At 54.5% G+C, this 16,194-nt stretch overlaps 1 protein-coding gene across 1 annotated transcript in view; it reads right to left on the bottom strand.

The window, feature by feature from the left end:
- noc2l (NOC2-like nucleolar associated transcriptional repressor) overlaps positions 1 to 14,000 on the bottom strand; it is a 33,688-nt gene extending 19,688 nt beyond the window's left edge. Inside the window, exons 1-12 of the mRNA XM_042343552.1 lie at positions 13,944 to 14,000; positions 12,052 to 12,237; positions 10,653 to 10,836; positions 10,046 to 10,180; positions 9,773 to 9,893; positions 9,223 to 9,313; positions 8,951 to 9,029; positions 8,544 to 8,654; positions 7,197 to 7,310; positions 6,517 to 6,705; positions 5,736 to 5,875; positions 924 to 1,035 (exon numbers count right to left, since the gene is read on the bottom strand). Of these exons, the coding sequence (XP_042199486.1) occupies positions 924 to 1,035; positions 5,736 to 5,875; positions 6,517 to 6,705; positions 7,197 to 7,310; positions 8,544 to 8,654; positions 8,951 to 9,029; positions 9,223 to 9,313; positions 9,773 to 9,893; positions 10,046 to 10,180; positions 10,653 to 10,836; positions 12,052 to 12,237; positions 13,944 to 13,963 (1,482 nt within the window). The 5' untranslated portion in view covers positions 13,964 to 14,000. The remainder of the gene's footprint in view (positions 1 to 923; positions 1,036 to 5,735; positions 5,876 to 6,516; positions 6,706 to 7,196; positions 7,311 to 8,543; positions 8,655 to 8,950; positions 9,030 to 9,222; positions 9,314 to 9,772; positions 9,894 to 10,045; positions 10,181 to 10,652; positions 10,837 to 12,051; positions 12,238 to 13,943) is intronic.
- Positions 14,001 to 16,194: the final 2,194 nt, after the last annotated feature.

Below are 16,194 nucleotides of genomic sequence, written 5' to 3'. Positions count from 1 at the left end.
CCAATTGCGGCCAGCGACGCCCCCACAAAGTTGTGGATTGAGCGAGCGACCGAATATAACCCTCTTGTTCGATACAGCGCCTTATCATCATGTCGTCGAGACGTCTCAGAACTCTTCACGGGGGTCAGCGGGTGGTGGCGCGGGGGGGGGGGGGGGCTGGGGTGAGGGGGGGGGGTCCCAGTGCCACTGCATGTCACGTGAGCGAGCGGGTGATAACGGCAGCCCGACGTGCGTGCAGTGACGCCCTGGGACTGGCGGCGAGCCAGCGAAAAACCACAGACGTTAAGAAAGAAAAAGAAAAAGGACGTCAATAAAAACGGCATGAATTGCTGCCAAATCCCCCCCCCACCCCAGCCCCCAGCCCCAACGCCTCCCCCACCACCCCACCCACCCCCACACACACACACACACACACACAATTTCCCTCCGCTTCACATCACCTCACAGCGCGGCGCGGTTGAGATGATTAATCCCAGCTGTGGAGGCAGGAAAGTTTAGTACTCCAGGGTACGGAGTATTCTTACACCAGGACATGGTTCAACCAAATGTCTCCCGGACTGCGGCAACTAGCCGAGGGGTTAAGACGCCCGTCTTTTTCAAATTAGTGCGATTTTTTTTTTGCCTTCCTCCCCCACACCCCCCCGTCACTCCCCCGCTTCCCCCCCCCCCCCCCCCACACACACACACACACACGCGCACATTTTTACAGCCGTCTTTAACGTTCTCTGTGGGTCGTAAGGCGACGCGAACGGATGAAAAGCAGGACTGGAGTTTGGGTGTGCTGGAAACGGAGGGGTCCGAATAAACTGCCCGCTTTTTCCAATATAAATCCGTCCCCCCACCCCCCCCACCACTCAGCCCACCCCACCCCACCCGCTCCTCAACCGCCCCTCCCCAACGGGGGAGAATCGGGTCAGGCTTACCTCCAGGAGGAAGGGCAGGAGTGGGATGAAGGTCTTGGTGCTGTCACACAGGAGGGTGAGAGCTCGGACGCAGTGGAAGCGAAGGGGGTAATAGCGGGCCGTCGACACCAGCCTGCGAGAGAAAAAGAAAAAAAAAGAAAAAAAAATAGACCCCGAAAGTCAGCCCCGTCAATCTGATCAACGCTTGTAGTAATAATAATAAATTGGTCGCTTCAATCCACGGCTGTCTGCGGGGGACGCTGCCTGGCGCAATCGGCTGCCGCGTTTCGCCCATAAAATACATGGTCACTCCACTTTACGGTGTGTCCCGTGAAGCGCTTCGAGACGTCTCGAAGACGCGATCAGGCGCCGCGTCAAACGCAAGGATTATTATTGTCGTGTTGTTGTTGTTGTTATTACACGGCCTCCTGTGCAACGCAGCAAAAGGGGCTTTTTTGGTGTACGTGTGTGTGTGTGTGGTTCGGGTGGGGGGGGTAGGAAGGAGGCTTGTAAGAGGTAGATCTTTGTTAAGATACAGACTATGGACCACTATGGGTGGTGGTGGGGGGGGGGGGGGGGGAAGAGGCAGAGCTGCCTAAACTCTTAATTCAGCAGTTGAATTAAATTATAGGTCAGATCGAAGCGATTAGGACAGGGTTTTAAACAAGAAACACACACACACCACACACACACACACAGTACTCAATCAACAAGCCATCTCTCGAGAACTTTCATCTGAAGCAGAGATTGGTTCCGTAGTTAAATCGGGGGCTTTACAAACCCCCCCCCCCCACCCCCACTCCCCTTCCGCCGTGGTTTGTGTGAGTGTGAGGCGGGGGCTGCACACGGTTAACGGAACTAAGCCCCAGACAAGACAACGTGATCCAGATCTTCCAGCACTGACTGAAGCTTCAGGTCACATCTGAGCTGTCAAGTTGTCAACCTCCCTCCATCACCTTGTGCTCAGAGAGACTGGCGGTGTGGGGGGGGGGGGGGGGGCTACACAGCTAATCTAACCCGGTTGTTAGTCGATTGGCAGATCGCCAATAAACCCTCCAAAAAAATATCCCGGACTGTTTGTGGGACACTGCTGTGCCCAATTAGCCATTTTTTTAAAAAAAAAGAGAGTACTCCCCCCCCCCACACACCCCCCACCCCCACTAACAACCGGGTTCCTACTGACTGCTGGTAAACAGAGGCGTGTGTGTGTGTGTGTGTGTGGAGTCAGGAAACTTGCCCAACGTCGCAGCCCGGGAATCGAACCCAGTTCCTCTCGCTTGCGAGGCGAGTGCTCTAACCACTGAGCTACAGGACTCCACAAGGATTATTATTATGATTATTATTAGTAGTACGAACGTGAGCTTCAACTCATATCAGACTTTGAACCTTCTCCCCTGCTCCCCCTTGTTTCCCCTTCCCCACCCCCACCCCCGTAATCCTGTCTGCCCCTCGACCCATCCCCACCACTCCCCCGGTCACCTGGCAAAAAGCCATGATGTGACCGAAACCTGAGACAGCAGCTCAGTAGTGAAAGGTCTAACCACACACAGAGAGAGAGAGAGACACCCCTGTGTATAAAGGTGGGGGTGGGGGGGTGGGGGTGTCCCCAGACACGCAGAGCTGAGATGGGAGAGCCAGGGAGGTGGCTTCATCGCAGACTCCCATACCCAGGCTCTCCCTCTGCAGACGAGACCTGGTGGGTGGATTTCCTGTGGCGCAGGAACTGTGACACTTCGGGTCGACTGGGGCCAAATCGCAGTCAACTATCAGCCTCCCCGCACGAGCTCTAATCCGCCCAGACTCTTCACGTCACTCGCTCGTTCATGGGGCTTTTCCATTAGGGGCAAACAGCCTCGACTCTGGGTCAGAGGGTTGAGGTGATCGAGCCCTTAGGCATGTACCCAGAGAGAGAGAGAGAGAGAGAGCCTACAACAACAACGGGATTACATTTGTACAGTGCCTTTCACGTCGGGAGATCGTCCCAAGGCCAACCTAAGAGACAGGATGAGTGAGGCTAATAAAGAGAGAGAGAGAGCAAGAGACAGAACAAGAGGGACACACACACACACACAGAGAGAGAGAGAAAGAGAGAGAGAGAGAAAATGTGTTATTGGCAACAAGACTAACCACTACGATTTTAACAGCATGTTCTGATCTGCCACACTTTTCTGGCCAAGCTGTTCACACTCAGATCCCGTTTGCAGATGTCTGCCCCACAGCACAGAGTGTTCAACGTTAAATCCCACGGTAGGAAAACACCGACTTCACCTCTCCCCCCCCCCCAACCTCTGCCCTCCCTCGCCAACTGGGTCCAAAGTTACAAGGCACACTAAGACAGACCCAGAGACTAAGAGAGGCAGAGAGAGAGAGAGAGAGACTACGAGCCCTTGTGTGTGACCACGGTATAATATATGAGCTGAGAGCCTGTGGTGACAGGAGGTTCTCTGGACTGTACAACACTGGGCAGCAGGTCTGAGCCGCTGGAACACTTATTATTTCTGACCCTCGATGTCCTTTAGCACCAGTTCAATATTTATGGAGCCATTACAAACCCTACATCACCCGGCACAAATGAAAAGCTACATCACGAAAACAGACGGGCAGGCGAGCAGGCGAGGGAGCTCGGGCTAACGGCCGAAAACATTTTGAGGCAGAAAAATGAGTCGGTGTGAGTCACAGGGCAGCGAGTGAATTAATAACAGGGGGTGGGGTGAGGGGGTGGAAAGAGGAGGAGAATGGCGGGCATTTACGGCACGAGCTGTGAGTTAGCACAGTCCACTACGGTTAGGCAGTCCCACACTGAGCTGGGCTCAGTGACTGAAGGTTGTGAGACTCGCAAAGGGTTTCGCTTACCACTCCAGTGGGAGGGAGGTCTCGGTGGGAATGGCGAGGCGCGGACGCCCTTCAAAGAGGCGTCAAACCGAGATCCAGTTTGCCTGTTCGGACGGACGTTAAAGATCCCTGTGGCACTGCTTCGAAAAGAGTCTGAGATTCCCCCTCCCCTCACCCTAACCAGTCCGCACCTCAAGCCGGGGCACTACTACACGGCTGCGCGTTTTCGCACAGTCACTACGCTTTGCAGTGTGCGCCCCGTGACAACGTGCAGGCTTTGAGGCGAGCGGTCCCGGTGCGAGATGCTGGGATTTAAATGACTGCAATCGCACAAAGTCACCCAACCCCCACCCCCGACATTTTTAAATTGTCAAAATACAAGTATCGAGTCCGAAAGTCCGCAGATAAGGTACGTTCCTCGACTGGATCCTCAAGAGATCCCCAGGGCTCGTGTCCAGGTCCGTGTCACACATTGTGATGAACTGCCTTGTGAAAGGCACTGGGGGTTTTACTGGCCGCTCAAGCGAAACCGCTCTTAAATGAGGAAGTCAGACGATTGCTGCCCAGTCTGGCTCAGTGTGGCCTCAAGGCACTTGTGGGATTGAGCTCCTCGCACCAGACAGGACAGGACACAAGCTCATGTTCTGAGCTGACACCCTCTCTCTCTCTCTCTCTCTTTCTCTTTCCGCCTCTCACACATTCTCTCCCACCGCCTCTCTCGCACTCTCTCTCTCTCTCTCTCCTTCCCCCCCTCTCTCCCTCCCTCCCTCTCCCCCATTCCTAGTAAGACCTGTGCACTTTGTGGGTGAAAAACGGCAGTCAGTTTGCGCACGGCGACGTCCCCGCAAACAGCCGTGAAGTAAACGATGAATTCTATTTGGGGGATTGTTGGACAGGATACCAGTGGGGGGAGAGGAGAGAGAGAGAGAGAGAGAAAAACTCCCTTCCCTTTTCGAGCAGTGACGTGGGATCTTTTACGTCCGCCTGATCCGGGCACAGACGGGACCGTGGTTTAAGGTCTCATCCGGAGGACGGCACCTCAGTCAAGGCATTGCTGTGGTGCGTCACCTTAGACCCAGATGAGTTCCAAGTCCCGACGTGGGGCTTGAACCCACGAACTTCTGACTCCCGAGGTGAGAGCCGACATCCGAGCAGGAAAGAGCGCGAGCAGGAGAGTTTGGGGAAGAGAGTTCCAACGCTGATGTGGCTTCAAAGGCTTAGCCATGAATTTTTACAAGTTATTTAATGTCGGGACGATAAAAACGTAAGAAATAGGAGCGCTGAGGTCTTACGAGCTCAGACCACGAGTTACATACGATGCAGAATAATAACGTTTAGAGTTTGAAGCTGCCTCGAACACTAAAACCTGCTGTGGTTTTACGTTAGATAATTGCATTCCTGGACTTGGAACATTAGGAACTGGCTACGTACAAACAGCGGAGCCCGATGTCAAGAGATTTATCAAAAGAAAACACTACCCTCTAGTGGGGACGACTTCGAACTCAACTAACCACATGCACCTTATTTATCCCTTCGAAAGGACTGAAGGTTTTTTTTCAAAACAGTAATTAAGTGCAGTGACTGCTTCTGTGAGCGAAACCACCAGACATTTCAATGAGATGAGAATAATAACAATAGTAATAATAAGGTCACTCAATCCGCGACGGTCTGTGGGACGTCGCTGGGCGCAGTTGGCTGTCACGTTTGGCCCACAAAACACACGGTCGCCGCACCTTACAGTATATGCTGCGAAGCACTTTGAGACGTCTCGACGACGTGATAAGGCGCTGTGTCAAGTGGCCCAAGAGTTGACCCTGGAACAAGGGGAGCCTCACTCCTTCTCACTCATACAGATGTCACGAGGTCCTGATAAGGAACAATTTTAAAGTCTGCTACCATACAATTAACACAGTGACACACGCGCACACAACACACACACACACAAACACAGTTACCCCCCCCACCCCACACACACACACTGTTACCCCCACGCGTACTTACTTGATACAGCCGAGAGCAACTTGAGCCAATGGGTAAATGAGTGGCTCCAGGACAGGGTTGGGGTGGAGAGTTGTCAGGAGACGACACCACAGATACAGACAGTGGATGTACTGCCAGTTATACACTGACTGATAGGTCTCCTGTAGACAAACACACAGCGCTCGGTGTTACAGCACGGCTGGTGAACAGGCCAGGGACAGAACCGCCTGCAAACAATATTCAGTAGGGAACGCAAGCCTTGGAAACCTTAGGCAAGTTTCCTTACTCCACACTGTTTAGCCAGCAGTCAGCGGGAACCCCGGCTGTTAGTCTATCGGTGGATTATTTTGCGGGAATAATCCCGAGAAAAAACTGGGTCACTCAATCCGCAATTGTCTGTCGCAAAGCTGCCCATTTTACTGCACCGCGATTCCATCTCCCACCCGGCCTTCAAATCCCGTCTAAAAACCTTCCTTTTTGATCGTGCTTACGGTCACCTCCCCCCCCCCCGACCCCACCCCCCCCCGCACCCCCACGCCCCCTTCCTGTGGCTCGGGGTCAGGCTCCGCCACTGTCAAGCGCCCTGGGGCGCTATCCCACGTGAAGGGGGCTGTGTAAATAAATGCAAGTTATCATTACTGTTGTTGGGATAAAAGACTCGGCGCAGTACAGTCACTTGACCTGGAATAATACGAAGGTCAAAAAGACAGCTAATCCGCTTTACAGCGTATCCTGCGAAGCGCTTCTCCAATTCAGGGGCTATCATTATTATGAATTATTATTATTACTACTGATCAATTACCCTTTTCTTCATGGTCATGGCATTGCGGAGGTGGATGGCCAGTTGCCGGATGTAAATGAAGGCATGCTGGTAGGTGACTTGATGGTCGAGTGCGTACATCTCAGTCAGGGTGCGCTGCATGAAGTTGATCATGGGCAGGGCGGTGGGGGAGGTGAACTTACAGTTCTTCACGTAGGCGATGTACATTTGCTGCGTGTGGGGGCGAGAGGAGAGGAGAGGGGGGGGTGGAGAGGGGGGGGGTGGAGGGGGGTGGAAAGAAACAAAGAAAGTCAGTCAATTGACGTTGTCTGTTAAGACTCTTGAGAAAGCGTGAATTCTACCCTACTTATCGCCCTCCCCCGCTTGCCCCCCCTTCCCCCAGCTCCACCCCATCCCTCCCCTGCTCCCCCAATCCCTTCACCTCGCCCCCACCCCCACCCCCTCCCTACCCACTTTCAAATCCCGCCTAAACACCTTCCTCTTTGATCGTGCTTACGGCCACCACCTCTCCTCCCCACCCATCTCTCCCTCCCTGGTCTCCCCCCGCCGCGCTCCCCCCCAGCTCGGGGGTCAGACTCCGCCACCGTCAAGCTCTCCGGGGCGCTACCCCGCGGGAGGGAGGGGGGGTGCTGTATAAACCCAGGTGATGGTGGTTGTTGTTGTGGTGGTGGTGGTGGTTTTACACGCTCCTCGTTCATTACCTTGAGAACCGGGTTCAGATACATATCTTTCTTATGTCGGCAGATTTTGTTGAGGATCAAGAAGGCGAGAACTCGAACAGTCTCCTCTCCTGTGCTCCAGTGTTTGACCGTTTGCTAGGAGGCGGGAGGGAGAGAGAGAGAGAGAGAGCGTGAGCGTGAGTGTGTGTGTGTGTGTGTGCGAGAGAGAGAGAGAGAGAGGGAGAGGGAGAGAGAGAGGGAGAAAGATCACGTGAGTTTGCGCGAGAGAGTGAGAATGTGTTCGTGCTTAGGAGAGAGAGAGAGAGAGAGAGATTGTGAATACCAGCAATCCGAAAATTATGGCTCGCCAGAAACTCGCATAAAAGCCCCACACATTAATTACCACTGCGATACATATAACGTGTGCATTTGACGAAGCACTGGTACACGTCAAACCATCCACCTGAACAGGCAGACGGACGGGACCTTGGTTTAACGCCTCTGGGGAGAAGATGGCACCTGACAATGCAGCGTTCCTCCAGTAGACACACACAAGACACAGACACACAAGACACAGACACACAAGACACAGACGCATAGACAGACGCATATCGGCACAAGACACACAGAATATTGCAAGTGATACAACAGATCGCCACTACGTGGAGCTCTTGGTTGACATCCCAATGACCAGAGCATAAGAGAAGTTGATTTTGATCTCCTGCTCTGCTGAACCTCTGGACCCGTCTCCCCCGTCTCCCTGTCGTCCCCACCCCCTGTCTCTCCCGTCTCCTTGTCCAGGTGGACGTTAAAGCTCCCGACGGCGCTATTGGAAAGCCGTTGCTCCCGGTGTCCCGGCCGATAAAACGCCCACTTCACAGCGGTGTTCAGGGCATTGCTGTGCGCAAATCGGCGCTTGGGAGTTTTCCAAAGAACACAGTCACTGCACTTGACAACATATGCAGTCATTTGTATACAGTCCCAGTAATATTCTGTAAGGAACTTTGCGACGTCTTAATGACTCAATGATAAGGAGCTGTACCAAATGAAAGGTTTATTATTATTGACTTGAAAGGCGCAGCATCAAATGCAAAGGTTTTTTTTTATTATTACTGTTATTTATTGTTATTTATTATTATTTTATCATCATCACCTCCAACTCAGTGGCAGGTCCAGGGATAATAATCCCTCCTCCAAAAAACAACACTCAACCCATGACTGTTTGTGGGAACATTGCTGTGCGCAATTGGCTGCCGCGATTTGTCCACAGAACGTACAGTCCCTCCACTTGACAGTGTGTCCTGTGAAGCGCTTTGAGACCTCTCGACGACGTGACGAGGCGCTGTATCAAATGCAAGTATTATTATTATTATTGTTATAATAACTTACCTTGAGGAGCACTCGACAGTGCTTTGGGAAGCAGAGATAGTAAGGGACGAGGTGATTGGCGTGACGGAAAACAGCGGTCACGACAGATGCTTCAGTCAAGCTGGATAACAACTGCAAGAAAAACACACACAGCTCGGCTTGCACTCTAACCTGAAGGGCACATTAACACACGGACTTGCAAAAAATAACCCGTGCTAGGATGGGTCGGTCGAACGGCCTTCTTCTGCGCTGCAAAGACTCTGGGACTCTCTGCCTCAATCCCTCCCTCCGCCTTACCCACTCCTTCCTCTTCGACCGCGCCTACGGTCTCCTCCTCCCCCTCTCTCTCTCTCTCTCTCTCCGTCCCTCACCACCCCTCCCACCCCGGCTTGGTCTCTGCAATGGCCGGTAAGACCTGCAGCGTTTACCTGCATGAGAGCAGTCAGGTAAGCATTGAGGTCCTGTCGGAGTTTCGGCCACAGCCGACTGCTGGAGGGCAACACCAGCCTGGAACACAACAAGAGAACAGCCTCTCAACGTCACAGTAACAGTGGGTCACACACTCACTCTCTCGCGCACTTACTCGAGCTCTCGCGCACTTACTCGAGCTCTCGCACACTTGCTCGAGCTCTCGCACACTCACTCGAGCTCCCGCACACTCGCAAACTTGAGCACAACAGCTCACATGGCAGCACCTTACTTTTTCTTGCGTGGGTCTGGCTTTAGCTGCAGGAACTTTTGCAGGACGGCAAAGAGGTCTCGGATGCAGAACGACACCAGCACATTGAACACTGTGTGTGTGTAAAAAAAGAGAGCAGAGAGCACGCCATGGATCCGGGATTCATTCCGCTCAGACGATAACAAGTCCTCAGCCCTTCCTGTGAGCTTTACCCCATTCGTCTATCCTCCTCTCACCATCTCCCCCCATCCCGGAGTTCCAGACACAGATAGACAGACAGACAGACAGAGAGATACAGACAGAGACAGACAGAGACACACACAGAATGTAACCCTGTTCACTCCCCCATTAGAACGCTAGAACATACAAGAACGTATGAAACGCTAAGACGAAGAAAAAAAAAGACCTAAGGTCCATTTCATTCGCCGGCCACACCCCACCCCCCACCCCACCACCCGCTCCCCGCCCCCCCCCCCACCACCCATCCCACACGGGTTGGCATCCGTGAACCCATTGACCCGCCGAGTGGCTCGGTTGGAGGCGATGGGGTCCCGCTGGGTCTCGCACTGACCTGCACTGTCCTCCACCCTGTACTTGCCGAGGTCCCCGGTCTGGTCCTCCCCCTTGGTGGTGAAGGCGGCCGCTTTGAACGCCATTGCGATCTCGTGGAAAATCCGCGGCGAGAACTGGCTCTGCCACCGAAACAGAGGGACGGTCACACACCACACGCACGAGCGCGCACAGGCGCGCACACACACGCACACCCACATGGCAACACACACTCCCACACGCGCCCAAACACGTGGCGCGCCCACACGCACACGGACACACATGGTGCTGTTACCTTGCTGGCTTCTTTCCACTTCTCCACCATCTTGATGGTGACTGGGATTAGGTTATCGGTCTTCTTCTTCTTCTTGGTCGCTGCTGTCTGCTCTTCATCATCATCACCATCATCCTCATCCTCCTCGCTGGCCAACTTGACACAAAGAAATTGGGATTCAAAATCCAGTTGAAAAAAAACGGCACAGTAAAATTTCCTTTCGGAGCGTTTAATCACCAACACCACACACGTCTCAGATCTCTGGCCCGGCTCTGGCTCTCTCTCTCTCTCTCTCTCTCACTCTCTCTCTCGTCTCGTCGGTGCAGAGGGTTGTGGGGTTCAAGCCTCGTCACTGTCGTAACCAACTTCCGCGCCCGCCACCCCCCACCCCCAGTCCCCACCCTCTCTCTTTCTATCCCGATCGCCCACAAAACACGCAGTCACTCCACAAACGCCAGGATTATGATTATAGCAAAAATATAGTAATAATAATCCTCGAGTCTGATACAAAACCCCGCGTTTTGTGGGTGAAACGCAGCAGTGTGATTATGCCTATTATGATTGTTATTTTCCCAGCCACCGAGCAATTTTTTCTTTGCTCGGATTTGCTTCACGCAAAGTTCAGGACCTCGAGCTCCTCGGGCGGCTGGTGGGGCCGATTCCCCTCCTCGTCCGAGCTGCTGTCCGTCTCGTCAAAGTTCAGCAACTTCCTGTCGTTCTTCTCCAGGAACTCGAAAAACTCCGGGTCCTTCTCCTTCAGCCGAGACAGCTGCTGCTTGTGCAGGAGAGCCACTCTGCCCGGCTTCACTCTCCTTTAACGGAAAGAGTCAGAGAAGAAGATTAGGGGATAAAAGCTTCACACCCGTCTCCCCCACTCACTTATCCAATTATCCTTCCTCCCCCACATCCGGTCCCTCAGCAGCACCGCTTTCTTCCACCTCCGACGCATCGCCCGTCTCCGCCATATACCTCTCCCCGAAAGTCGCTGAAACCCCTCTCCCCGATAGCCCCCCCCAGTCCCGGCCGGACTGCACTGGCTCCAGTCCCAGAGAGGATCGACTTCAAGATCCTCACCCCTTGTCTTCAAATCCCTCCACTCCTCTGCACCCCCCAACCTCTCTGTCCTCCTCTCTCCTCAAAACAGCACCCGTTTGCCTTCGTTCCTCCGGGTCTGACCTCCTCCTCGTCCCCCGAGTCCTCCGCTCCACCCTCGGCGGCCGTGCCTTCAGCCACTGTGCCCCGAGGCTCTGGAACGGCCTTCCTCACTCCCTTCGTCTCGCTCCCTCCCTATTCTCAGGTCTCTGCTGAAGATCTTTCTTTTCGACCGCGCCTTTGGTCACCTTCCCCCCCCCCTCCCCTCCCCCTGGCTCGGTCCCGGGATCCGTTACCATGAAGCGCTCTGAGACGCCGTCCGGTAGTGGAGGGCGCTATATAAATCCAAGTTGTTGCTGTTATTGCCCCCCCCCCCTCCCTCCACTACCCACCCATCCACCACATCCAACCACCACACCCAACCACTCACTCATCTCCCCCACCCCCACCCATCGCCCCACCCACTGCAATGGAGCGACCAACATGACTGCGGTTCAAAGCCCCGATGTGGGGCCTGAATCCACCACCACCACAACAACAGCTTGTATTTTACGCAGCGCCCCCTCACTCAGGTTAGCGTCCCAGAGCGACTCCGAGCCGGGGGAGATGGTGGGGTGGTGAGGAGGGGGGGGGGGGGAGCAGGTGACCGTAGGCCACGGTCGAAGAGGAATTGGGGCGAGGTGGGGAGGGACAGAGAGGGAAGGGTGTTCCAGAGTTTGGGGGCGCAGTGGCCGATGGTGGAACGGGGGATACGGGGGGCCAAGCGGGAGGCAAAACCCTCTGACCCAGAGGCGAGAGGGCGACCGGCTGAGCGGGGTGGGGGAGCAAGAGAGAGGGGGGGGTGGGGGGAGGTTAGATCAGGTGGTTGACGGGCACGGCACAGCACAGACCCCATTTCTGTTGCCGCCCTGAGGGGAGGTGAGGAAGGAGCTTACGTTTTCTCCTCCGCCTTAGCCGGCACGGCCCCCCTCTTCCTCTTCGTCTTCCCGACCGGCTCCTCCCCGAGCTCGCGCCCCTCGCCGTCGGAATGGCCTCCGTCGTTGTCATCGTCGTCGCCGCCGCTGCTGCTGGAGTCGAGCTTGGAGGCCAGGAAGTCGTCCACGCTGAGCTCGGCAAGCTTCCTGTGTACACACAGGCAGACCGCGCTCAGCCACCGCGGCACGCACACACACACACACACACACGCACACATACACAAACACACACGCGCACACACACACACGCGCACAAACAAACAGACATGCACAGACATACACAAACGCACACGCACGCACACAAACATACTCAGCCACCGCGGTACACACACACACACAAACACACACTCATACACACACACACTCATACAAACACACATGCACAAAGACACAGTTACTACACTTCACCGTAAAGTGCTGCGAAGCGCTTTTCAGACGCCTCGAAGAGACGGAAAGGTGAGAAAATACACTGTCGATAATTTTCCCTTTATTTCTGAATCTTCAGCATTTTCTGGTTTTATTTCAGACTCTGACGTCTGTCCGTTTGTCTCTGTGTCCGTCTGTCTCTGTGGGTCTGTATGTCTCTGGGTCTGTCTGTCTGTCTGTCTGTCTGTCTGTCTGTGGGTCTGTCTGTGGGTCTGTCTGTGGGTCTGTCTATTCAAGGTGATGGGTCAGCGTTTGGTGCTTTAACATGTGCACCTGGAACCATGTTAAAGCACATGCTACAGCGGCCTGTGTGTGGGGTGTGTGTGGGGTGTGTGTGTGTGTGTGGGTGTGGGTGTGGGGGGGGGGGGGGGGTGGGGGTGTGGTCTGAGCTCCAGGTCTCCAAACCCTTCAGTTATAATTCATCACCACATGTAATCTCTCTCTCTCTCTCTTTCCAGACACATTCTCAAAGATTGGGGCTGATCCCATCTGTGTTACAGAGGAACATAAGGCACTGCGTGTGAGTGAGTGAGTGAGTGAGTGACTGTGTGAGTGTGAGTGAGTGACTGTGTGAGTGACTGAGTGAGTCAGTGTGTGAGTGAGAGCAGTGTGGTTCTGATCTGCTGTTAACTGTCTGAGTGGAGTGAGTATATATAACTCTCTTTATAATTATACATTTAATCTATATAATGAAGATCTAAAGTGCTTGTGCAACGCGAGTGTGTGAGTGAGAGAGAGTGAGTGTGAGTGAGGAGGAGGAGAGGGAGTGAGTGAGTGTGAGAGTGAGTGAGAGTGAGTGAGGAGGAGAGGGAGTGAGTGAGTGAGGAGGAGAGAGGGAGTGAGAGGGTGTGAGAGTGAGTGAGGAGGAGAGAGGGAGTGAGTGGGTGAGTGAGGAGGAGGAGAGAGGGAGTGAGTGAGGAGAGAGGGAGTGAGTGAGTGAGGAGGAGGAGGAGAGGGAGAGAGTGAGTGTGAGGAGGAGGAGGAGGAGAGAGTGAGTGTGAGAGTGAGTGAGGAGGAGGAGGAGAGGGAGAGAGTGAGTGTGAGAGTGAGTGAGGAGGAGGAGAGGGAGAGAGTGAGTGTGAGGAGGAGGAGGAGAGAGTGAGTGTGAGAGTGAGTGAGGAGGAGGAGGAGAGAGGGAGTGTGAGAGTGAGTGAGGAGGAGGAGGAGAGAGGGAGTGAGTGAGTGAGTGAGGAGGAGAGAGGGAGAGAGTGAGTGTGAGAGAGGAGGAGAGAGTGAGTGTGAGAGTGAGTGAGGAGGAGGAGGAGAGAGGGAGTGAGTGAGTGTGAGAGTGAGTGAGGAGGAGAGGGAGAGTGTGAGAGTGAGGAGGAGGAGGAGAGAGGGAGTGAGTGTGAGAGTGAGTGACAGAGAGCGAACGCAGTGAATGTCTCAGAGACACAATGTATCTGTTGTCTCAGTGAATCTCTCACCTCTTCCCGGGAGTCGCCATATACTGTGTCGGTGTCGGTGTCGCGGTGTCGGGGCCGCGCGGTGTCGGTGTCGCGGTGTCGGGGCCGCGCGGTGCGGTGTCGGTGTCGCGGTGTCGGGGCCGCGCGGTGCGGTGTCGGTGTCGCGGTGTCGGGGCCGCGCGGTGTCGGTGTCGGAGACGGTTACAGTGTAGCAACGTGTTAAAGCCTCCGTTCCGCTCCCACAATCCCCGGCAAAGCCGGAAGTGCTGACACAGCCCCAGTCACTGTGTCACTGTGTGTGTGTCTGTCTGTGTGTGTGTGTGTCTGTCTGTGTGTGTCTGTGTGTGTCTGTGTGTGTGTGTCTGTCTGTGTGTGTGTGTCTGTCTGTGTGTGTGTGTGTCTGTGTGTGTGTCTGTGTGTGTGTGTGTCTGTGTGTGTGTCTGTGTGTGTGTCTGTGTGTGTGTGTGTCTGTGTGTGTGTCTGTGTGTGTCTGTGTGTGTGTCCCTCTCTGTGTGTCTCAGTCTCCCTCTCACTCTGTTGCTTCTTCTCTAACAAAAACAACAATAATACATAATAAATAATAATAAAGTGGTCACTTCACTCCATCCGTCCTCGCGAGAGAGCGCGAGACAGCGCACGCGAGAGAGAGAGAGAGAGAGCGCGAGAGAGAGAGAGAGAGAGCGCGAGAGAGAGAGAGAGACAGAGCGCAAGAGAGAGAGAGAGCGCGAGAGAGAGCGCGAGAAGAGAGCGCGAGAGAGAGAGAGCGCGAGAGAGAGAGAGAGCGCGAGAGAGAGAGCGGAGAGAGAGCGCGAGAGAGAGAGCGCGAGAGAGAGAGAGTCCCGGGTGTGTCCGATTCCCGGGCAGGTCAGGGCGCAAACCTCGGGCAGGTTTCCCGACTCCGCGCCCGCGCTCGCCCGATAACAATCCCTCCGCAAAAACAAAACAGTGCTGCAGCATAAAATAAAACCGGTCACACCAACCCACAGGGACGCTGCGCAATTGGCTGCCGCGCTTCGCCCGCAAAATATCCACGGTGCAGCCCGTGAAGCGCTTTTGAGACGTCTCGAAGACGCGACGAGGCGCCGTGTCAGACGCAAGGATTATTATTGTATTGATCTGGATTGCGATTAATATTTCTGCGCTCCTTCTAAGCCCCGAGGAACACGGGTTACAATAATCATAGAATCAGCCTCGGGTTTGGTACGGCGCCCCATCAGGTCTCCGAGACGATCCCAAAGCGCTCCCGCAGGCTACACCGCCACGCGGAGCGACTGTAAATTTTATTTATTTCATGGAATTTATTTAGGAGCTGCTATTTCTCTCTCCCACCCCACCACCCCACCCCAACCCCCTCCCACTCTTCTTTTTTTCCTATCAAAAGGAAATATTTTTCCCAATCAGCGCTCTGAGACGTCCTCCCGATGTGAAAGGAGCAGATATAATCCGCTGTCGGGGTGCTCTCTCTCTCTCTCGATCCACGACTGTTTGCGGAGGTGGTGGGGGGGGGGGGGGGTGGTGTGTGTGGGGGGGAGGACGCTGCTATGCGCGATCGGCTGCCGAGTTTGGCCCGCAACACGCACCCTCGCCCCACCTTACACTGTAACCCGCGAAGCGCTTTGAGACGTCTCGACGACGTGTCGAGCCTCCGTATCGAATGCGAGGATTAGTTCCGCTCGGGTTATTTTCACGCATCCCCTCTGTGAAACCCCCCCGTTCCAATTCCCGAGGGCTGGCCTGACTGCCCCCCCCCTCCCCCCCCCACCCAACCTCCCCCCCCCCCACCCCCACACACACTCTGACTGAATTCCGAGCCTTTCCGGAGAGTATTTTTTTATACAATAGAAAAAAATCTGCGCGTACAGTTTCCGATGGTGCGATGACAGGAGATGGGAAGTCGCAGGCGATTTAAGGTGGTCCCGGAATAGCATTTAAAGAGGATGAAGGCGTCTCATGTGCTTTTTCCCTGTGAGGAAGGATTGTTGGCAAATGTTGACATCCCCACCTCACCACACCCGCCCTCCCCCAACCCCCTCGCCCCCCTCCCCTTCAATTGATGGGGGTGGGGGGGGGGGGGAGGCGGTGAAGGAGGTTATGATGATACGATGGGAAATTTTTGCAGCAAACATTAATAAGGGGGCGGGCAAATAGATCCGGGATACCAATAAATACTAATATAAATAATAATAATAATCCTTGCATTTGATACAACGCCTTCGAGCCGCCTCGAAGCGCTTCACAGAATGTACTGCAGAGCGTAGTGGCTGTGTATTTT

The sequence above is a fragment of the Callorhinchus milii genome, unplaced genomic scaffold (assembly GCF_018977255.1).
Source record: "Callorhinchus milii isolate IMCB2004 unplaced genomic scaffold, IMCB_Cmil_1.0 Scaffold24, whole genome shotgun sequence".
Taxonomy (NCBI): Eukaryota; Metazoa; Chordata; class Chondrichthyes; order Chimaeriformes; family Callorhinchidae; genus Callorhinchus; species Callorhinchus milii.
This window is presented reverse-complemented; position numbering and strand designations above follow the sequence as displayed.